Source organism: Physella acuta, unplaced genomic scaffold (genome assembly GCF_028476545.2).
Source record: "Physella acuta isolate Inbredline_101_S28 unplaced genomic scaffold, ASM2847654v3 ptg000084l, whole genome shotgun sequence".
Taxonomy (NCBI): domain Eukaryota; kingdom Metazoa; phylum Mollusca; class Gastropoda; family Physidae; genus Physella; species Physella acuta.
The window spans coordinates 14633-37740 of record NW_026731604.1 but is presented as its reverse complement, the minus strand read 5'-3'; the positions used below and the strand labels follow the sequence as shown (position 1 = coordinate 37740).

The 23108-nt window shown below is 36.1% G+C and overlaps 3 protein-coding genes across 5 annotated transcripts; 1 reads left to right on the top strand and 2 right to left on the bottom strand.

The window, feature by feature from the left end:
- Positions 1-443: 443 nt before the first annotated feature.
- On the bottom strand, positions 444-17667 carry LOC131958237 (uncharacterized). Its single transcript, XM_059323143.1, has 2 exons — positions 17538-17667; positions 444-1814 (listed from the first exon to the last, which is right to left on the bottom strand). The coding sequence occupies exon 2, from the start codon at positions 1782-1784 to the stop codon at positions 459-461; it is 1326 nt and encodes a 441-aa protein (XP_059179126.1). The 5' UTR covers positions 1785-1814; positions 17538-17667; the 3' UTR covers positions 444-458.
- On the bottom strand, positions 3625-7094 carry LOC131958180 (uncharacterized). Its single transcript, XM_059323055.1, has 3 exons — positions 7071-7094; positions 6715-6756; positions 3625-6486 (listed from the first exon to the last, which is right to left on the bottom strand). The coding sequence occupies exons 1-3, from the start codon at positions 7092-7094 to the stop codon at positions 5317-5319; spliced, it is 1236 nt and encodes a 411-aa protein (XP_059179038.1). The 3' UTR covers positions 3625-5316.
- A 1723-nt stretch (positions 17668-19390) lies between the features above and the next one.
- On the top strand, positions 19391-22561 carry LOC131958223 (uncharacterized). 3 transcript variants are annotated; one of them, XM_059323130.1, is made up of 2 exons: positions 19391-19457; positions 21460-22561. In XM_059323130.1, the coding sequence occupies exon 2, from the start codon at positions 21474-21476 to the stop codon at positions 22497-22499; it is 1026 nt and encodes a 341-aa protein (XP_059179113.1). In that variant the 5' UTR covers positions 19391-19457; positions 21460-21473; the 3' UTR covers positions 22500-22561. The 3 variants fall into 3 exon arrangements, with proteins under 3 accessions (XP_059179113.1, XP_059179104.1, XP_059179095.1); XM_059323121.1 differs by having other exon boundaries at positions 19405-19467; XM_059323112.1 differs by lacking the exon at positions 19391-19457 and adding an exon at positions 19622-20204.
- Positions 22562-23108: the final 547 nt, after the last annotated feature.

Sequence of the window (23108 nt, the reverse complement as noted above, 5' to 3'; positions counted from 1 at the left end):
TATTAATCTCCTCTCTTCCAGTTTCTAAGCTCCACCCGCCTCCATTTCCTTCCTAATAAGCTCCTCCCTCTTCCAATATCTTCCTAATAAGCTCCTCCCTCCTCTAATAAGCTCCTCCCTCTGCCAGTTCCTCCCTAATAAGCTCCTCCCTCCTCTAACAAGCTCCTCCCTCTGCCACTTCCTCCCTAATAAGCTCCTCACTCTGCCAGTTCCTCCCTAATAAGCTCCTCACTCTGCCAGCTCCTCCCTAATAAGCTCCTCCCTCTGCCAGTTCCTCCCTAATAAGCTCCTCCCTCCTCTAATAAGCTCCTCCCTCTGCCAGTTCCTCCCTCTGCCAGTTCCTCCCTAATAAGCTCCTCACTCTGCCAGCTCCTCCCTAATAAGCTCCTCCCTCTGCCACTTCCTCCCTAATAAGCTCCTCCCTCCTCTAATAAGCTCCTCCCTCTGCCAGTTCCTCCTTAATAAGCTCCTCCCTCTGCCAGTTCCTCCCTAATAAGCTCCTCCCTAGCCTCCTCTAGCTCACACTGGGCGTTGTCAGACAATTTCCTGACATCCACCAACTCTCTCTTCAGTCTATTTATAGAGTGAAACTGTTCTTTAAATGTTTTTTGCAACATGTCCAGCTCTAGGCTCTTCTTCTCATAGTCTATTTTTAACTCATCAATTTTCTGCCGCTGTGTTTGCAAATGTTTTTCATAAGAATCTAGGGCGGCAGCTTGCTTTTGATGTTTTGAACGTAAAATTGAAACATCGCGTTTTAAATTTTTTATCAAAATTCGCCGTCTTAACCTGCGAGCTAGCAGTCTCTCAATTTTCTTGTCAAGGTATTTAAATCTTTTGATCTTGGGGTCGTTTAATGCGTTTTGATATTTCGCAATCTTTGCACGTAGCTGTTTGTTAATCTCGGTTAATTTATCGTTGGATGTTTCAACTGGATTAGCGCCTTCATTGCTGGGTGTGATTTTAATTTTTTTATTTTTCCGTTTATATCCGGTGTTAACCTTTCTGTCCGTATTCACGGCAACAGACTTATTGCATGTGGTTTTAAATTTCCTAGTGTTAATACAAGGTGAAGCATCATCCTCCGGTGTGGCAATACATTTTTTGCCCTCATCCGTGGATTCACCATCCATCAACTCTTCGCTTTTATTCCCATGAACTGCTTTAAACGCTTTAGAGACGTGTGCTCTGCCCTCATCAGTGGATACACCATCCATCAACTCTTCGCTTTTATTCCCATGAACTGCTTTAAACACTTTAGAGACGTGTGCTCTGCCCTCATCCGTGGATACACCATCCATCAACTCTTCGCCTTTATTCCCATGAACTGCTTTAAACGCTTTAGAGACATGTGCTAACTGATAAATGGACACGGGTAATTTTTGCAGGGCTTGGTTCCCTTTTAAGTTCCCCCAGGAAAAAGGGATTCTGAAAGGTTCCTCTAAGAAGTGGAGTATGTTAGACCATTCTTGCTCAGGGATACACTGTTTACCTGGCGTGTTTGACCATATCTTGCCAGGTAAACATTTTTTGACTCTGTAAATCACTTGATTTATATAGCTGAGAAGAGTTTTCCGGTTATATTTGTAATTAATGTTCGTGTTCTGATCAACCAAAGCCTGGAGTTGCCTCATGGTACAAGTCAGCACAGATTTGTTGTCAAGGTACATGCAGACCACGTGGCCTTTTTTGTACGCAGTCGTCGCCTTGTAGTTGTTGTATGTGTAGATTAAAGCTCTCAAGTCTTCTTCCCTGTGCTGGGGAATGCTGGCCTCGACTTCCATAGCGCTGTCTCAAACTGGTCCTTGTGGTGTCTGGAAGAAAAAAAAATTAATTTAATTTAATTAATTAAAACTTGATTGATAAAGTATTAGATTGGAATCCCCTGGGGAAGAGGAAAGTAGGCTGGCCTAAAAATCTGGAGGACAATTGAAGATGAGGAAAGGGTTGCCGGTGTTAATAAAGAGAGCTGTTCTAATCTAGTTCCAATGGAGAAGTAAGGCTGCAATGCTTTGCTCGGCAGGGGCCCCAAAACAATAAGCGAAAGTGAAGTGATTGCTAATGGGCATGATGATTTTTGTGTTTCAAATGTTTTTTTGTTACATATGACCTTTTATTTATTGTTGTACAAGAGTGAGCTCCACACACCTGTTTCACACAATTTCTAATTTGATATAATTAATTAACTGGGACTTGTACTAAATAAAACTACCAGCTGAAGAAGAGATCCTACAGAGAAAATGGAAATAGATTGGCCACACAACCAGGAAGCCTGTATCCAGCATAACAAGACAGACCTGAGATAGATGAACCCTAAAAATCAATAATACTTTCCTGAAATTAACTGATCAGTATTTTAAAATCAATCAATAGCAGATTATGAGTCAACTGCCTTTTTTAAAATAGGAAATCAAATATAAAAGAAGCTTTAAAATGATGTCTGTTCCATCCTATAAAAGTTGTTAATTTACTATGTACAATACAAAGAGTATTTTAAGTGACAGACGTATTGTTTCTAAGGGTAACTAGAGTCAGTAGGGCATATCACAATCTTCCTAGCTCTGATGGGCACATACATGGTCAGTAGGGCATATCACAATCTTCCCAGCTCTGGTGGGCACATACATGAGTCAGTAGGGCATATCACAATCTTCCTAGCTCTGATGGGCACATACATGGTCAGTAGGGCATATCACAATCTTCCTAGCTCTGAAGGGCACATACATGAGTCAGTAGGGCATATCACAATCTTCCTAGCTCTGATGGGCACATACATGGTCAGTAGGGCATATCACAACCTTCCCAGCTCCGATGGGCACATACATGGTCAGTAGGGCATATCACAATCTTCCTAGCTCTGATGGGCACATACATGGTCAGTAGGGCATATCACAATCTTCCTAGCTCTGATGGGCACATACATGGTCAGTAGGGCATATCACAATCTTCCTAGCTCTGATGGGCACATACATGGTCAGTAGGGCATATCACAACCTTCCCAGCTCCGATGGGCACATACATGGTCAGTAGGGCATATCACAATCTTCCTAGCTCTGATGGGCACATACATGGTCAGTAGGGCATATCACAATCTTCCTAGCTCTGATGGGCACATACATGGTCAGTAGGGCATATCACAATCTTCCTAGCTCTGATGGGCACATACATGAGTCAGTAGGGCATATCACAATCTTCCTAGCTCTGATGGGCACATACATGGTCAGTAGGGCATATCACAATCTTCCTAGCTCTGATTAGCACATGCAACATGGTGTGTCAGCAGTGGTCCCCACCGTGACAAAAGTCAAAAGGGAAAGGGCAGGAATAATGAGGAAAACACATTTGCTCCATAGGTTTAAGTCATGGGAAGAAAAAAAAAACGCTACTTCATATGAAGTGTAGTTTATCAAGTCTGACTCAGAATTGTAGGCCTACTTCACAATATTAAAAAAAATATTTTGTCCAGTAGAACTCAATTTTCAAAAGACACTTCTAGTCTAACTTCAAAGCACAGACATACATTACAAATAAATATAAAAAAAAAATTCTCTCTCCTTATAATTATATTCAAATATTTTTATTTCAAAATAGTAGCATCCTGACCAATAAAAAAAATATGCTTTTAAAAAGTCAGGACACATAAAAGTACTTTTATACATAACTAGTTTTAGGCATAACAAGTTGCAATAAATTGTAAAGACCAACATTTGCTCAAGAAACATTTAACTGTTACCTGTCTAATAGGCTTCTAGGTTTGTCATTTAATTAAGGTATAAGTAGTTGTTACCTAAATAACTTTTCATTTAATGAGTTAAATTTACATCAGTATTAATTATTTTTGAAAATGTTCATAAATTGGAGTGCCCTACATTTTGTTGAAAAAATTATTTAAAAAAAAAACAACATATATATTAAAATTCAATATTGGAATTATATTTTCTTGTAAATTGATGTCAATTTAGTGTTTTGAAAACATTTTTATTACATATATAAAGAGAATACATAATTTCGAATTAGTAAAAACTTTACTTACTTATTAAAGGCCAATTTTAACTTTATAACTACATGTCAATTTCCTGTGGCAACAAACTTATGATTGTTGAAACGCTAAATACTTCTTACTTCATGATATAATCAACGAGACAAATGAAATATTCGGGGAATGGACATTAGGCAGTTGGCTTTCTGGGGACTGGCTTGTGAGCAATAATCTTAGAACCCTTAAGCTATTTATAATGAAACATAAATGCCATACAGGCTAACTAATTATAAAGCACAGAAAAACTTGATCACAAAATGATAAAATTTCTGTACATGGAACTTTTACATCAATAAGTATTATAAGAAAGCAAGATATCAGATTAAAACTGATGAGTTTTTAACAAGGCTAAAAATGATGACGTAATTTTCTTTCAAAATGATCAAAATGCAGAAAAATGAATGTTTACATTTCGAAAGATAACAGTGATTTATTTGATTTTCTAATCATTCAAACTCAATTAGCATCAGATATACTATATAATTATCTACAACAATATTTTCCAGCTTTGTCATGCATGTATTCAATATATATATTTTATACTCAACAGCATCAGAATAAGTCAGTGTTTCAGTTATGTTCATCCTCAAGACTAAAACATCAGAATTAGTCAATGACAACACACAAAACACAACACCATCAAACACAACACCATCAAACAGAAACAGTTAACAGCATCAGATTCTGTCACTTCCATCTTAAAAGATACATCAAATTTAGTCACTATCACTGGCAATATTTACTAACACAATCAGATTCAGTTTCCTTCATTTTAAACACAAACATCAGATTAAGACACTATCTTCTTCTAAAGCTGAACACCAACACCATAAGATTCTATTACATCCATTGTAAACACAAACATCAGATACAGTTACTCTCATTGTAAACACAAACATCAGATACAGTTACTCTCATTTTAAACACAAACATCACATCCAGTTACTCTCATTTTAAACACACACATCAGATTCAATTAAAAAAGTAGAAGTAAAGTTCCCTTTCAAATGATGGTCTATAGGGCAAGTGAAGTAGAGTTCACCTGTTTCTGTGACCTCGGCATATGAAGAGATAGTGTGGTCAGCACTATGCCCAGCTGCCTTTACTTCCCTAACGTGACTTAGGTACCCATCAGAGTTGGGTGGACTCAGGGACGGTCTACTAACTTAAACCCGAATTCAAAATCGAGACTTACGGGTTAGCAGTCCAGCTTTCTAGGGCTTGCCACTCCATCAATTCAATTACTCTAATTTTAAACTTCAACACAAACATCAGATTCAGTTACTATCCTCCTCAACACTATCACCGGAGTTCATCAGAGCAAACAGCTCATCCGCCATCTTCTCATTCTCCTCCATGAGCCGGTGGTTCTCCTCCATCTGGGCGGTCAGCTCTTTCTTCACCTGGGAGTTCTCTTTCGCCAGGAAATCGTTGCTCATAGCCAGCACCGCTATAGAATGCTCTGTATCCTGCTTGGCTTTAACCACAGCTTTCTTCAACTCCTCCTCATGCGCGTCTATCTTCGCCCTCAGCCCAGACACAACCGCCTGGTGCTGCTGGTCTATGTTCTTAAGTTTACTGTGCATCTCCTGGTACAGAATTTGATAATTCTTCACATCTTCGACAAGTTTTGCCCTGGCGGCTTCCTTCTGTTCCAGCTGTTGCTGATACTTGACCAGCGCTTTATCCTTCTGGTGTTGTAAATCCACCTTTAACTTATCAGTTAGTACTGACTGTTTCCTGGGCTCTGGGTGTAGATCTCTTACATGCGGCTCCTGCAGAAACTCACACTGTTGCTCCAGCTCCTTGACCCTCTCCCGAAGCTTTTGAATTGTTCGGAGTTTTTTCTCACACCCCTGGCAAGGCGTTCGGGATGGCTTGCTAAGTTTAATTGTCTTAGGTCCAAACATTGATGGCGTCACAGGCTCGTTAACGCTGAAGGCTTCGTTTAGACTTTTTTCATGATGTGATCCTTTATGAAGTGACACTTTTCCTGTTGCTGTTAATGAATTATCAGCTTTGTTCACGGATTTCATTGTAGCTTTATCGGAGATAGACTTGCTTGTACTGGCTGCATTATGAGCAAAAGACTTGCTCGTACCAGCGGCGCTATGAGAACCGCTCGTTCTTCCTGCATTATCAGCAACAGACTTGTTCCTATTTGAGGAAATGTCCGCAGGAGACTTTCCCATGGAGGCGGCAATGAACAGCTCAATGCTGTCGTCGCTCGTAGAGCTTTCGTCTGATGATGACAGCTCGTCATGCATCAACAGATCCTCTATCTCATCATCATCGTCTGACTGGCTGCCGCCCTCCATGACCAGGCTACATTTCTCCGCAGAAAAGCTGACGTTGCTGAAATCCTTTCTTACATATTGCCTGCAGGCCCCAGGTTTCTTTGAGGTTCTATCGTCAAATGTGACAAACATCTGGGCCTCCATATTGAGCTGACAAAAAAGCAGGAAACAGAATTTAACATTGCAGAACAGACAGACTGACTATACAACAAAGTAATAAATTTACTTACAGGCAATACACAATTGTTTTCAGCTCAAATTATTTGTTTAAAGCAAACTAGAACAATATTATAAATGAGTAATAGTAATCCTGTACAACTGTTAGTAATAACAACAGCAATCAACTATTTAAAAAATGCTATTAAATATTAAACTTACTTTATTAGTTGCAGCAACACTCAGCAAAGAAGCAATCGTCCACTGAAAAAAAAAAATGGTTATCATTAGAAACCCATTTAAAAATAATTTTGAAATGCTCTAAGTTAAAATTAGCTGTACTTGAAGATGTAAAAAATTTAATTTAAAAATTAATGACAAAAAGAAACAAACTTTGTACTTGAATGCAACAACGGGCAAAAAAGGTATTCTCATCATATCATTATTTTAATGAATGGATTATTCTCATTAAGTGAAAAGCCTGATTTCAACCTATGGACTGGTTAATAGATATATCAGATCACAATCTACATAAGCAAGACGTTTTGAATTTAAAAAACGACAAATATCAAATTTACCTTAATTTTAACTGCAATCACCATAATTAGAAACAAAATCTTGCCGCAGTTTCCTACAGTTGAACATATTTATTGACTAGGGCTCTGCCAGACTGAATCACAAGAAAACAATTGCTGGGCAGTTTCCGAGCAGACCTCTGTACATGAAAGGTTTGGTCAGGATGCAACAAACTGACAGAGATTCTGACTTTGAAATAAAGAACTACATAGAGGACAGATAGAAAAACCTCTAGGTTGAATCAAAGAACATTTTATATTTCTTTTTTGTGACGTGATATTAATTCTGTTCTCATTCAATTTATGAAAGTTCTAATTTAAATGAGGGATAAATGACTGATCTTAAAATTAAACAGATTTTTAATTTAAAATTATTTTAATAAAGTTTTAACTTAACTCACTGATATTTAATTTGTAGAAAACACTTTTAAAAAAAGTTACAATTTTACATGTAAACAGGCTTTTCACTTTTAAAGAGAATAAATCATTAAACACTTTTCCACATTTTATGTCTACATAGATAATGATTATAAGTAAAAATTGGTGAAATACTGTACAAATAGTAGATCTAGTAGTAAAAATACTGACCTTAGCCAAAGGTATTTTTTTTTATCTGATAACATTGCTCTTAATGTTAGGACATGGTTTAAACAATTCTCCAATAATATAGGCCTATAGTATTAAGTACCCATTATTTGTGGGACGTGTGATTGGATGGTGTTAACCTAATGTTTCAACTTTGTATCACAATCTAGATGAAAGTCTTTTTCCATGAGTCTACCCAGCAAAAGCAAAAGTGGCTAAAGTGGCTAGGCTAAGTGTTGTCCACTTCATCCTTTCAGATCCAGAGGTCAAGAAACATGAACTCTACTTCATCTAACCTATGGATCAATTTGTCAGAAAGGGGAATTTTACCCATTATTTACTAAACATTGGGTACTTAATGGAATTTCAAACAACACTGGCAGAAATTGACAACATATGTCTAGGCCTAAAACTTGCATTATGCCTAGAAAAAAGTATGTATGCATATTTTTATATAACATTAACTAGTTGCGAGTTTTTTTAATTTTTTAGATATGTTATACATGTGGCAAGTGTAAGAATACTAACAGCTGTATATGGTTCAGCCCACATTTCAATTGGAGACCTATACTGTACTAGTCACAAGTGTTAGCAGAACTAAGGGAGCAGAAAACTGAAAATTTACTAAGGCGGGGGGTAAAATGGTACAGAAAGTTTGTTAACCTAGTTAGTTAACCATCGAGATTCTAACTAAACAAACATTCAAGAATTGTCTGTTAATGTTAGTACTATACGATAAATTTTCAGTCACAACAAACATAATGATTGGCAAACTACTAGCCAGACTAGCACCATGTGAAATGTAAACCTACTTAAGCTAATTACTAAAATCTTCTAACAGCTTTTGCTTTACTTTCATTAGACTTTAAGCCTAATTGAAATTGAATGACATTTTAAATAGTAGGCTAGACTATAGAACATTATATAATAGATTTGAATACAAAGATGATGATAGACTTAGCCTTGAAATAAGTCATTAGCATATTATAATTACAACGAGAAAAATGGCCCGTTGAGGAAGGATACAACGGGCGCTAGGCTGATAGTGCTGTCTCTTTCTCTAAACTAAAACCACCCCACCCCCCCCCCCCAAAAAAACATGTCTACCGTCCCATTCAACGAAATATAATTATATACTTTTTCCAGTGTCCGCCCCCTCCCCGAAAATTCTACCCCCGCCCCTGAAAATTTCAAATACCCCCACCCCTCTCCGGGGAGGAAAAAGTCTGAAAGAAACACTGGTGTCGCACTTAGCCACTACCCGAAGAATTGCATTAAAGAAATTGCAAGAAAACCACTTTTTAGATTAGACACATTAATTAGGCGGTAATTTTATTTTAGAGTATTGATGAAGAAATTTCTTTTGAGTTGGGGAGGGGGGCTCAGATGTTCTTAAGCGGGGATGGGGCTTCGCCCCTACCCGAAGAATTGTGTGCAAGAAACTCTTCACAGCAAACCATTTAGATTAGACAAAATTGCCTTTTTATTCAATGTTTACTCGAGAATCAATGACGTCATATTACTGTGTGCACTCTCCGGCTTGAGATTATTTTCTACTCTACCCGAAGAATTGTGTGCAAGAAACTCTTCACAGCAAACCATTTAGATTAGACAAAATTGCCTTTTTATTTAATGTTTACTCGAGCATCAATGACGTCATATTACTGTGTGCACTCTCCGGCTTGAGATTATTTTCTACTCTATGCTAAATGTGACCGCGTCATACTTTGTTTTTTGAATTACTATGCATGTTTTTAATTTCCTTGTGTTTTCTCTAGAGCGTTCTTGTCAGATACATAGATAGATAGATACACAGATAGATACACAGACAGCGAAACTATTAGTATTAATTAGGCTATTGGTCTTTGTGGGACATCATGATAACTCAAAAATCTCAAGTTTGGGTCCCCAGGCTGAAGTGTGTAGGGTGTCAGGGTACATTCAACTCTGATGGGTACCTGACTCACATTCTAGAGTGTGTAGGATGTCAGGGTACATTCAACTCTGATGGGTACCTGACTCACATTCTGGAGTGTGTAGGATGTCAGGGTACATTCAACTCTGATGGGTACTTGACTCACATTAGGGAAACAAAAGCAGCTTGGCATAGGCAGAGGTGTAGCTACCCATTCTGTATAGAATGTTAAAGTACATTCAACTCTGATGGGTACCTGACTCACATTAGGGAAACAGAAGGCAGCTGGGCATAGGCAGAGGTGTAGCTACCCATTCTGTCATCCAGGGTGAACTATCAATTTAACGCCCCCCCCCCCCCCAAACAAACAGCAAATGTCAACTTGCACACCAACAACTAACAGGAACAGATGATTGGTCTTTACTCTTTTGTTTAGAGTTTAGAATTAGATGTTAGAATTTTAATAGATAGTAAGGTTGAATGTTGATTTGGCACCTTTAGCCTTTGGAATCTTAACTTAAATAATAAATAGATTAAATAGTGGGGATGTTATTACTTAACAACAGTTAAGTTGGTAGATATTAGCTAGGCCAATCCCGCTGCCGAGAAAATCGGACAAATCGGCTTTTCCCTACCCCCTGCATGTTTAGTTCTGTTTTTTGCATGCTTTTATTGTGTTTATATTAACATGTTATACATCATTCTGTTCGTAATTGAATAACCTTTTTAACTGTATTAGTTTGATTTCTGTATTATTTCAGACGTTGAAGAAATCGCCGATTAAATCGCATTTTTTACCCTCCGCGGCGACGTGCCGATTAGGGGGGAGGCTTTTTCACCTTTTTAAAAGGGGGGTGTTACTTGGAGTCTATAGACTCTGTGAGTTTTCGTACTACAACTGTGAAACTTTGTAGAAGAATAGATTAAATGTACACGTATAACGCTCAGGGTTCTTGGTTAAAATATGTTAAATACTTTCTGAGATATAAGACCGCAAAGTTAAACTAAGTTATTTGAGCTATTTATGGACCGATTTGTTATTTGAACCCTGAGCTGTATTCCTGAAATCTCGACGTTTATTAATATGTATCATATGTCCTATAACGCCCTATAATAAGGACGTCTATAGACTTTGAAGTGGACCGAAAATATAAACACGACGCGCCGACCGCTGACTGACTGAACCGCCCTGCTGTGCTTCGAATCGCCGTTTTTAACCTGATGACGCGTTACAAAATTTGTATACACGTATCGAGTTTACGTACTACAACAGTTAAATTTGGCAGACGAATACATTAAATGTAGACGTATAACGCTCAGGGTTCGTGGTCAAAATAAGTTAAATACTTTTGGAGATATCGGATCGCAAAGTTGAACCAAGTTTCCCGGTCTATTATTGGACATATTTTACATTTGAACCCTGAGCTGTATTCCCGAAATCTCGACGTTTATTTTAATGTATGACATGTATTATGGCACCTCGTAATAAAGCCGTCCATACATTTTAAAACCGAACGAAAATAAAAATTAACGCGTCGGCCGCCGTCCGACTGATTGGTGATCTACACATCGTGTGGCACAGCCGAGTGTGTGGTCACGTGACGCTAGGCGCTTGATCCGATTGGATGAGACTATAAACAATGTCTAAAGATAGATACATGTGTTCCCGTGTTTGACTCGACGGCTATTGCTATTTTACATTTATAAGCACACAGACATGTTGCATAACTTTGTCTTAACCCATTGAAACGTCAAACAAAAGTTTTGTTAGTATTTACGGCAGAGGACTAATCGTCAAAATTAATCTTCTTTAGAAATTAATCCGAATAGCTTCGGCCCGATCAAACAATGCTGTGATGTGATTCGTGTAACGTTTCATTATTGTGTACAATACTTTTTCGTAAAAATGGCTGAAAAATAAATTAAATTATATCCGGGGCTCTTTTCTACAAATTTTATTACCACTAACAACGTGGGGGTTACTAGCTTGTCAAATCGACCAAAATGGGGTGGGGTGGATGGGGGTAGCCACTGACCATCCTACACCGTATGTAACACCCAACGTAACACCCTTAGCCTCACCCGCCCCCACTAGTCCGAGACGCGACAAGCCGACGAGCATCGCATTTGATGTTGTATAACACCCGTACGGTATACGGTGGTTTCATACCCCACCTCCCTCCCCCTTCACTTTGTGGAGTTGATGTTACTAACCCTCGGGCATAGATCAGGAAATCTTGCCAGACTTTTGTCTCTGAGATTACATAATATTCATCTGACACGTTCATCGGGTTGGCCGACTAGCCTAACCAGCGGTCGTGTTTACGTAATAGGGCAATAAAATTGGTTGGTCAGAAGACCTGGTTACCCACGTCTGATTGAACAAAATCTAGGCAAAAGCTTGTGGTGGTACCAGAGGCGTATCCAGGTTTTCGTTGTAGGGGGAGCGAAAAGAGCACAAAAAGGCGCCGAATTTTTAACACGTTCTATTTACGTGTATTATATATATATATATATATATATATATATATATATATATATATATATATATATATATATATATATATATATATATATATATATATATATATATATATATATATGTATATATATATGTATATATATATATATATATATATATATATATATATATATATATATATATATATATATATATATATATATATATATATATATATATATATAGTATATATATATATATATATATGTATATATATATATATATATATATATATATATATATATATATATATATATATATATATATATATATATAATTACTAGCTGTATGTCATTACTTCGCCATGATGTAAAATAAATTGATAGTAGCACTCTGAAGAAATAAGAAAAAACGCACAATGTAGGCCGACAAAACAAAAATTGTATCAATCTAAACAAAACAAAAATACACACACTACAACCAAAAACAATCAACGTAACAAATCTGTTTTGTAATTCTTGTAAAAAAAAAATTCTTACATAATAATTCCTTTAAATTATTTAAGACAAGTGAAATAGGGGAAATAATCACTCTCTTAATATAAATATGTATATATCTACACATTTAATTGTAAATGTCAAAACAAATCAATAATTACTTTAGAATATAATGAAATTGTTTAACGCTATTCGTGTTTACAACATGTTTTTGTCTATAATCAGAATTTAATATATCGTTATCATAAATGCTAGAGTATTACAGCATAATGAAAGTTTTTTAAATCAGAGTTGGTATAAAACCACAATTTTCAATATCATAGAAAAACATTCAGAATAACAGCCTACATTTAACAATCCATTAGTCTTTTAGTTCAGATCATATATTTTTAATTAACTACTTTTGTTTTGTGTCCTTTAAAGATCATCTTTAACATAAATATGTATGGGTTAGATCACTGTATTGATCACACACCATTTTACTGGTATGCAAAAACAATATTCACAGAGTTTTACGTTTAAAAAGCTAATTTAATTTTCTGGCGGCATGGTACTTTGGTACATCATTACGCGTTTTTCTACAGGTACTTAACAGATCAGTTCGGGGTGGGTTGGGGGGGGGGGGGTGGACGGGGGGGTTCAACTTCATTCACCACCGTCCGGTCACTTTAGGTCAATTATCCAACCCAATGTATACCTAGGTGTGACATTAATGTCGCTCTAAACAATTGTGGTGGTGAGGTGTGTGTGTGTGTGGGGGGGGGGGGGGGGAGAGATAACCAACTCAGAGTGAACATAGCGTCAGTTTTTAGATGACTGTTCTAAACATACATATATATTACACAAATGTATATTACACAAATATATATTACAGAAATAGATTTAAATAAGTAGCAGTGGTATTATGACAATATTTGTTTTTACAGAGGGGTCCATGAAGGAGGGGGGGGGGGGGGGTTGTAACTGTTTCATATAATTTGTAATCGTAATCACTATCACCCCACCACTACGCAGTTTGCTTATAAGTAAATTTAAATAGAGGTGCCACATCAGTTGTATTTGTTTCTGTACTGTAATTTTAAAAAAATTAATCACACGATTCAAACTGTATATATAAAGTAATAATGTGTGAAGTTTTATGTATAACATTTTCTAATTCAATTATTCGTAAGCAAATACATTATACACTTGCATTAAACTTAACACCCTTCTTGCCAAGTGGTACTACCCGTAGAGGCTTTTTAAACATTGCAATGCATCGTAATGGTTATTTTTAGAATGGCAAACTGATGCAGCTGTTAATACGTGTTGTAAACGTAGACACTACTAGACTAGTACAATAATGCTTAATGGTTGCATGAAAAGAAATCTTCTGATTTACATAGATGTGCCGACCAAATTTTTTTTTTAATATCATTGTTTAAAACTTTGAGTTTAAAAAGTTTCCTAAAAGGCGCCACTTTGTTGAAAATGGCCAGAGGGGGAGCGGCCGCTCCCCCTGCTCCCCCCCTGCGTACGCTACTGGGTGGTACACGTGTCTGTGTATAGGCAAACACGGTAATCTTACACAATTTCTAGAATCTACTAGATCTACACAGTCAAGCACTCAAACACGTGCTTTTTTCTTAAGAAAGTTGCTAATTGTAAAAGGCCTACTGGCAAGCTTACAAAATACATAAACCTACTTACTACTAGCATAAACATTGGGCATAAATATAAATTTATGTTATATATCTATAACTTAACTATATCTTGTGCAAGTTTAAAAAAAAAATTTTCCTCCAAAGTTTATTTTATTGACATTGTAAAAATGATTAACTTTAATATGGGTAATAATATTACGTAATTACCATAAAGCACACTCTGATTCTGATTAGACACATTTGTAACTAGACTAATTCTATAGCAAAAAGGATTAAGATATTTAAAATAACAAGAAATATAATTATAATGAGATAGGCCTAAATTTTGGAACAGAGTAGGCCTTTAGTATTGCACATAGATTACATAACATCTTTTAAGAAGTTACATAATCACAAATTTACTATAGCCTTCTTCTCTTTGTATTGAAAAACTTGATTAGTTATATTTTCTTCTAGTAGGCTATTAACTTGAAGTTAACTGACAATGAGCAAAAGTGATTTTAAAACAAATTCATGGTATATTTTGAGAAAAGTGTGGGATTACATAACCGTAACATTTGATAGTTATGTAACAATGTTGGACCATTTTAAATCTACCATTAGCTTCAGCATATATAAATGTCATATTATAGATTAAAATAGCGTTACATTTAAAGAATGACTTCTTATCACATTGATTATTAGATGTTTTAAAAAAAATTGAAAGGGGGGTATTACATAATCTATGAGATTAGTAGGTAGAGTAATCGAAGGACACTTTTTAAAATAGCATCATTGGATTCAGCATACAAAAATCTATAAAATGTCTTAAAATTACATCAATTGATAAAGTATTTTGGCTTTTATACCACTTTTAGTGAAAAACGCTTAAAAATTTGGTCCATACCCTCCCAGTATTTTTCCTCTTTCAGGGTCTACCCCGGTTGTCTGAAATAACTGCTGTTTTTTAATGACTAAAAAATTCATAACTTTTTTGTTTATGGTCAGATTTTGAAAATTCAAACTGATCTGTAATCAGATTGACAGCCCCTATCCAAATATGTAACTATTTTATTGTTTTACTGAAATTAAATTTTTGCATTGGCCTAGCTATAGATATTCTCATAAAATATTAATTTCAGTTATTTTTCTTCTATTTAAACAATACCAATGAAAACTAGAGATATATATCTCTAACCAGCTCATTAGGGGCTAAAACACATTCTTTTAATTATTGGTGACATACTACATACAGCTTAGCTGGGAAAAGTTTTTCCATGACAACCATTCGGAGATCTGACTCCTAAAGTTGACATGAAAATGACCTGGGATGTTCGTAAGGATCAACTCAAGTGTGGGGAGGGATGAGTGGAGGTATGCTGCAATAAATCATAATCTAAAGGATTCTCATAACTTGGTTATGTAACCTATTTTCTATATTTTTTTAGGTTAGGCCAAATGAAGAAACCAAAAATAATTAGATCTAGATCTAGTTAGTCAAGTTAGTGTTAGTAAGTGTTATGTTAGATGGTTATGTTACTGTTAGACAGGGTTAGTTAAAGCAAGCCCATTGCCATTTATTACTATTATTTTATAGTCCGATTCTAGCCGGAATAAGATCGCATGCGCAGTAGAGAGAAACTAGGCCTACCGCGGCGATGTTTTCGATGGTACTGCGCATGTGTGTGTTTACAACCGCAGAACCCTAACACCAGCCCTAATCCTATCCCTAATCTTATCCCCAACCCTACCTAACCCTATCCCTGCCTAACCCTAACCCTAATCCTATCCCTAACCCTCATTCTAACCCTAACCCTAGCCATAGGCTACTGAGCATGCGCAGAGCTATCTTTTGCCGACTAAGTGGAGACGTTGGGGAGAAAAATCTTCCGAGAAGTCACTTCGTATTTTATATTACTATCTGTTAATGTAAATATAAATAAACTTGAAAGCCTAAAATTAGGCTAGATCTAGTATTATTTCGATTAGAATAATAAAGAGTTGTTAGATCTAGAAGATTCTAGATCTACTTGTTAGTAGTATTGTAATCTCGACTAATTTTATGGGTTGGGGTTAGGGACAGGGTTAGCATTGACATAAGCCAGCCATGTGTGTATTTAACTAGATTTCTAGATCTAGAGTAAAGTTCCACGCGCTGTCACACATAGCGAACTCCCGACTTTCATCGACTTTCATCGGGCGCTATTTTGTAACCGTTTAACACAGAAACAAACCCAAAGTACTATATTATTCCTCTGCCTTTCTACTCTTAATATGTATCAATCATTTTATATTCCTACGCATTGAATTTGAGATATTCATGTTTTAGTGACGTGCTACTTGCGATATTTTTTCCCCTCTTTTTTTTTTCCCTGCGGCCATCTGAACCGGCTTGCGTAACGATCGTGTTTTATACGTTTTAATCCTAGTTTAATAAATAAAATAAATATTTTACACTTTTAAACGTGTTGTTGATTGTATTTTTAATTAATAGATTTCAAAACCAAATTAAAAACATGTTAATTAAATTAATTAACGACATTAAAAGTTGACCCAGTGATGACTCAAGGGACGCAACTATAATAATCATAACAAAGGGACGTAACAACCACTGACAAGACATAACGTAACATTTGCTTAGATATGCTTGTATGTAGAGACACAAACTAGATTTAGAAGAAGTAGATGATCGAAATAATTTAAAACAGCAGAAAAAAATAGAAATTATACAGATTCTAGGCTTAGCTTGAAATGTAGAGCATCTAAAACTAGGCTAGTCTAGCTCAAGTCGTTGGTTACGCAGCGCGGTGAAACCACCCAAATCGACACCCAAGCTGCGGCCACCCCTATTCACCTATCAGGTTGCTTTATTAGCCTAATCTATCGTATGTACAGTGTCCAGCACATATTGTAGAAGCTATTTATAGTTAACCTAGTTATAAAAAAGCTTTGATTGGTTGGTTTATTCATCTCATCCGGGACCTAGTGTTTTTCATATGGGGAACTAGAATCGCCTTCGACGTCATACCTCGAAACTTTAAAATTTAAAAACTCGACTTCCAGAAGGAGAAAAACAAAAGAATTTGACCTGGATATATTTAGAAATGGACAGGTTTACAGCAGATATCGGTAGTTTCGTATAAAACATCAAAACAAATATTGTACGAAGCAATAAACAGGCGATGACCGCACCGGTATTTTAACCGCGCGTGGAACTTTACTCTAGATCTAGATCAGTAACTGCAACCTAACATCCCTTTTTTTAAAGAAGATCCCCCCCCCCTATTTAATTATTACTTTATTTATTAGTTAGTTACGGTAGGCCTAGCCTAGGCCCTAGGGCCTAGGCCCAAGAATTAATAAAATTTGAAATGAGCAGTTTAAACGTACTAGTTAGGTAGAGTCTAGATGTACAGTGGAGTTATTGTTGCCGTTGACAAAGTAAAATTCCATAGATTTCTAGACTGTAGAGTACTGTCGTGTTTGTAGAGTGAAGTAATTCTCTACACCGATTGTCTACCACCACACATGATAGATCGTCTAGGCCTAGGCTAACTCATTTGTGTTTGAGGGGAAAAACTATCGCTCTTCTGTTTATGAAAACAGAAGAGCGGTACAGGCCAACAACTTTTTTACTTTCTCGTATATACGAAGTATAGAGAAAGTCTTGTAATCGTGCAAAAAAAAAAAAATCGAGATTTTTACAAATCTCGACGTTTCACACCTCACTGATACGGAAAAACATAATTTTGCAATCTTGTCCGTATGTCTGTGTGTCTGTCTGTGTGTCTGTGTGTCTGTCTGTCCGTGTGTAAACACGATAACTTGAGTACCGTTACAGCTAGGTTGATGAAATTTCATATATAAGTATTTAATCAAAATCGTAGATCCGTATCAACTTTTGAGCGATTTCCGATAACCGGAAGTGGTACTTTTCCTACTTTGAATTTTTCAAAAGCCTATAACTTGAGTACTATTTCAGATAGATAAATGAAATTTCATATGTAAGTAAAAGATCTAATTCTCTACCTTCTATTAAATTTTGAGTCATTTCCGTTGACTGGAAGTAGTACTTTACGCTACTTCCGATTTCTCAAAAAACTAATGTAAATTTTAAAAGTACTAATAATATTGCGCACCATTATGCGCTTTTTTATTTGGCGTTCACTTGGTGTGCAATTAATTTGTCTACGAGATTTTATTCTATTTTTAAAACTTTAAGTATTTAAAATGGATTAAAAATCAGACGAGTTCCCATCCCCTGTTATTTTATATAAGAATATTCGAGAAAGTTTAGGGGAGATCACTCCCGGTTTATTTTTTAACGAAATGAAAGGCGCCAAAAGGTGGCTCAGTTACGGTCGTCAACTAGCGACTGCTGTCGAAGTCCGTCTGGATTCGATTTTTATTTAGCCAATAAAAGTGTAAACCTGGCTAGTCTATACTAGAGTCTAGATCTAGATTTTTTGTAAATGTATGTAGATCTAGAATCTATGTATACGTTGCCAGTGGCGTAGCGGGGTCGGGTGTCACCCGGTGCGGCACTTAAATGGTGCCTCCCCCGGGGACAAACTTTCAATGTTCGATTTGCACCCCCCCCCCCCCCCCCCGTCAAACTTTCGATTTGCAAATCTTAAAAAAGACTATTTAACACACGCTCGAATTAATCACTTAATTAAGTGGAATTATCATTTTTCTCTATACATTTTGCTATTTTTTGCCTTGGTGTCACCCCCCTAAATGATGTTACCCGGTGTGGTCCGCCCTTCCCCCCCCCCCCCCCTCCTCGCCGCACCTCTGTAAGTTGCGTCAATGATGTCAGTGTTGCGGAAAGTTTCTTCCAGACGTCTCACTGCCTACTTCACACGGTTTCAGTTTATTTCCACTCCATCGTATAAGATGTCTTTTAAAGCCGGACACCACTATGAACCGCATCCCCCCCCCCCCCCCCCCCCCCCATCTTCCCCCTTACAAAAATCATATTTCTAAAGGCTAGGACCTACACTGAACATTATTATTTTTTAATGAGATTATCGGTAAAAGTTACACCCCTTTCGTCCTCTCACACATCGTCACAAAAATCTAACCCATAACCCCTCCCCCTTACTATGAGTATGGTGTCATTAATGCAACCGATCATAAAAAATTACAAGAAAATGTAATTATTTAAATTTAACGTCTAACATTTCGAAAATCAAAAATGCGAATAGACAATTTACGTTGGCTTATAAAGGGAAGCTACGCACTTTTTAAAAAAAGAAGATAGCCCAGTCCTAGGCTTATTTTTCTTTATTGAGATCTCAGTAGAATGTATTTGAATGTAATCTATAGATCTAGAAATCTAGATCTAGAAATCTAGACTAGATCTAGATCTAGTATTTAGTTAGATTTTATTAGATCTAAATCTAGGTCTAATTATTATTAGTCTAATATTACGAATAATATTCCAATTACCAATACCAATGTCCGGTAATCTATCGTTTTGGGTACGTAAAATCGCCCGCGGCTATTAATGTACGAAAACGTTACCTCATTGTCAAGGCTGTAATAGAAGTATATTGTGATATGTTTGTGTCAAATATTATAGATACATGAATAATGAACCTAAATCAATGGCTAAATATATCAATATAGGCCAGAAATTGACTTTAATTAAACAGCAGTGTCTGCAAGCAAGATTTGCTATATAAACAGCAGCCATTTGTAAAATAGAGTGACTTCCGCCTGAATCTCGGCTAAAAGTCTATAAAAATAAAACTAACAAGATGTCTGCTATAGTAAATGAGCATGGTTGCATCTGTTGGAAACATCGCTGGTGTTCATTTATTACTGAAAAGTTTTAATTCAATTGTTTAAAAACCGGTACATAAATGAAACAAGGAAATATTTTGGTATTTTTCAAAACATAAATCCTCCTCAAAATGTGAAATAATTATTAAAATGTAAGGAGTCACCTGTTTTTCACATTACTAGTCGCGGGCGATTTTACGTAGCTAAAACGATAGATTACCCCAATGTCCGATAATGAAATAGACTTCCATAAAAGAGGAAAAATAGGTGTGTTTGTTGTTGCATAAATCATTAAGTATGTGTACTATCGAGATTAGTAAAAAAAATTAGTAGATGTAGAATCTAGTCAGAGTGGGAAAACAAAGACTTAAGGCAAATAACAATAATTGTCAAGAACTCAAACTGGTGGGGGGGGGGGGGGGGGTCAGAAAGTATTTAATTACTTTTTTTTTGGCATTAAATTAAAAAATCAAAACTGATAGGCCTATTTGTTATTTATTTAGACATCATTACGCATTTTTATTTTTTAAAACACTAAATTCACGTAAGCCGTTAATTAGTAGATTTATATAGTATATATATAATATAGTTAGGCCTGGATATATTCTATAGCCTAAATATAGATCTATAATCTATAGGCCTATAAAAAATATAAATTCATAGTTGAGCAAATTTATTTAATTTATTTGTATTTTAATTTAGTTTTATAGGCTAAAGAAAATTCCCTTTTTTAAAAAATTGTAAGGGGGGGAGAACTATATAATTATGTGTTTGATAAAAAATATTAATAATGGATTACCCTTGGGGCTAGCATTTAAACCTTAAAAAAAAATTAAAGCCCATAGTCTGTATTTAAAGTCAATTTTCAATATCCAAAGATCTGCTTCTGTGACCCAGTTGTGTCAACTAGTCTTTTACTTCCTCTGTTGGTACATTGCAATAATCAATTTGATCATAGACGCTGTTCAGTTTGGGGGTGAACTATTTTTTCCTAAATGGGAGGGCATGGCCTAGCGGTAGAGAACTAGGCTGCTAACCTGAAAGTCTTGAGTGTGAATCCAGGTTCTAATCAGAGAATGTCCCTGAGACCACCCAGCTGAGTCCACCTAACTCACATTATGGAAAACAAAGGCAGCTGGGCATAGTGCTGACCACACTATCCCTTTATATGTTATCTGAAGCAGATGAACTCTACTTCATCTGCCACATGTGTCTTGGGCACATGCAAGAAAAATAATGATGGTTTTCACAAATCTGATTACTAATCTTGTGACATGCACTAGCACAAGCTTACATTCCGAAACTACCTCTTTAATCTGTGAAACACAATCTTCTAACATCATACTTTCATTATGGGATTGATTTGTACACATCAAAACATAGTTATAATCAGTGCAAAAAAACAAGAAATAGCCCAAAATCAATTTTAAAAATACATTCAGTCTTAATTTGATCAGTAACCTTTTTTTAATTATGTTGTAAAAAAAACTGAGATTTAATTTTGCTATCATTTTTGTTGCAGAAGTATGTGCAAGTATGGATCCTACGTATACTACTGGTGATCTACAAGATTTAATCAACACTTATAATGACTACAAGTCAGCTTCAGAGCTTAAAAATGGCCACATACTTTGCCTGTGGCTGGATAACGATCAAATATTTCCCTACACTTTCAGTGAGCTCCAAACTTTGGCTGATAATTCAGCTCAGAAAGGAGACTTTACGCCATCCTACCTTAAGGAAAGCTTATGTGTCTTATGTGCCAAATATGCAACATTTACTCCCGAGGAGAGCTGGTCAAAAATAAAACTTTTTCTGAGTCAACCTTTCTTTAAAATTTATTCCACTAGACAAAAAACAAATGTTGATCCAACACATGAGACTACACAAGTGAAAAGGGAATCAAATTCTTCAATGCCAGATTTGCCTGAAGGAATAAGACAACCATACGTTATAGTTGAAAGACTTAAGGACTTTAAATATTTAACAGATGATTCAAGAGAACTTAGTAGTGAATCATTAGCAATCCAGAAAGATTTGCTGACTCAAAACTCTAATAGCCTAGTCCTATCCACTGATGAAGAATCCATGTCATCGATCGAAGACGTGGATGAATCCGTAGAGGAAGTTCTGGAATCTGAAGATTTGGCTAAAATCAACGGACACCTAGAGGCTAAACTGGGAAAGTATGACAAGGAACTTAAAAGATACCAATCCTTACAATTAAGAGCAACAAACCAAAAAGTTAAAAGGCTCCAAATGACCCTTGACAAGCAAAGAATTTTAATTAAAAAATTACACAAGCAGAAGCAGACTCTTGAAGTGTATTGTAAAAAAGAAAATGAACCTTCAGAGCTCTATAGAAAACAGAGTTCAAAGATAAAATATTTAAAACAAAGATGTAATGAAAAGTTGAGAGAGATTAATGAAGTTAAAATGAAGATTACAGAACAGCCTTCTGTAATTGCAAAGTTGCAACAAGAAGTTGCTGACACAACTAGAGAGTATGACATTGCAGTCCAACATTTGGAGGAGATTAAAGAAGGCATTGATCCATGCTGAGTCAGATGTCAGTGTTTTGGCTAATTTGTATGACATTGTGCTTCAGTGTTGGAGCTTTCACTAAGATATGTGACATTTTTGTTGAGTCACTCAGTTATGTGACATATTTATGCAGTCACTAAGTTGTGTGACACTTAGTGGAGTCACTAAGTTGTATGACATTTCTGTGCAATCACTAACTTGAATCACATTTCAGTGCATTTAGTAAGTTGAATGACATTTCAGTGATGTCATTAAGTTGTATGACATTTCAGTGCAGTCACTAGGTTGAATGACATTTCCGTGCAGTTAGTAAGTTGAATGACATTTCAGTGCAGTTAGTAAGTTGAACGACATTTCTGTGCAGTCATTTAGTTCAATGACATTGTTGAGGAAACCAAGAAAGGGAGGTAATGCGAATAGTATTTTAAGCACAGATTTTTTAAAAACATGTTGATTCTCCTTGATTTATTAATAAAAAATTACATCATGGTTTCTCAAACTTTAACCATATGAGAGATTGTGTCTAAACAGAAATTACTTTTATCTTTATTGTTGACTGCAGTGATCTTCTTTTTAAACTCAACTATGCTGTTCTTTAGTGATGTTTTATCCTTTAGGCAAAAGCTT

What these genes read in the sequence shown, in the direction of transcription:
- LOC131958237 (XM_059323143.1), bottom strand. Translation starts at nt 1,784, where the DNA reads ATGGAAGTCGAGGCCAGCATTCCCCAGCACAGGGAAGAAGACTTGAGA.
- LOC131958180 (XM_059323055.1), bottom strand. Translation starts at nt 7,094, where the DNA reads ATGGTGATTGCAGTTAAAATTAAG. An exon ending in TGATTGCAGTTAAAATTAAG is followed by an intron (nt 6,757 to 7,070) that starts GTAAATTTGATA and finishes TTTTTTTTTCAG; the next exon opens with TGGACGATTGCTTCTTTGCT. An exon ending in GTGTTGCTGCAACTAATAAA is followed by an intron (nt 6,487 to 6,714) that starts GTAAGTTTAATA and finishes CTTTTTTGTCAG; the next exon opens with CTCAATATGGAGGCCCAGAT.
- LOC131958223 (XM_059323112.1), top strand. Translation starts at nt 20,162, where the DNA reads ATGTCCGATAATGAAATAGACTTCCATAAAAGAGGAAAAATAG. An exon ending in CCATAAAAGAGGAAAAATAG is followed by an intron (nt 20,205 to 21,459) that starts GTGTGTTTGTTG and finishes TTTTTGTTGCAG; the next exon opens with AAGTATGTGCAAGTATGGAT.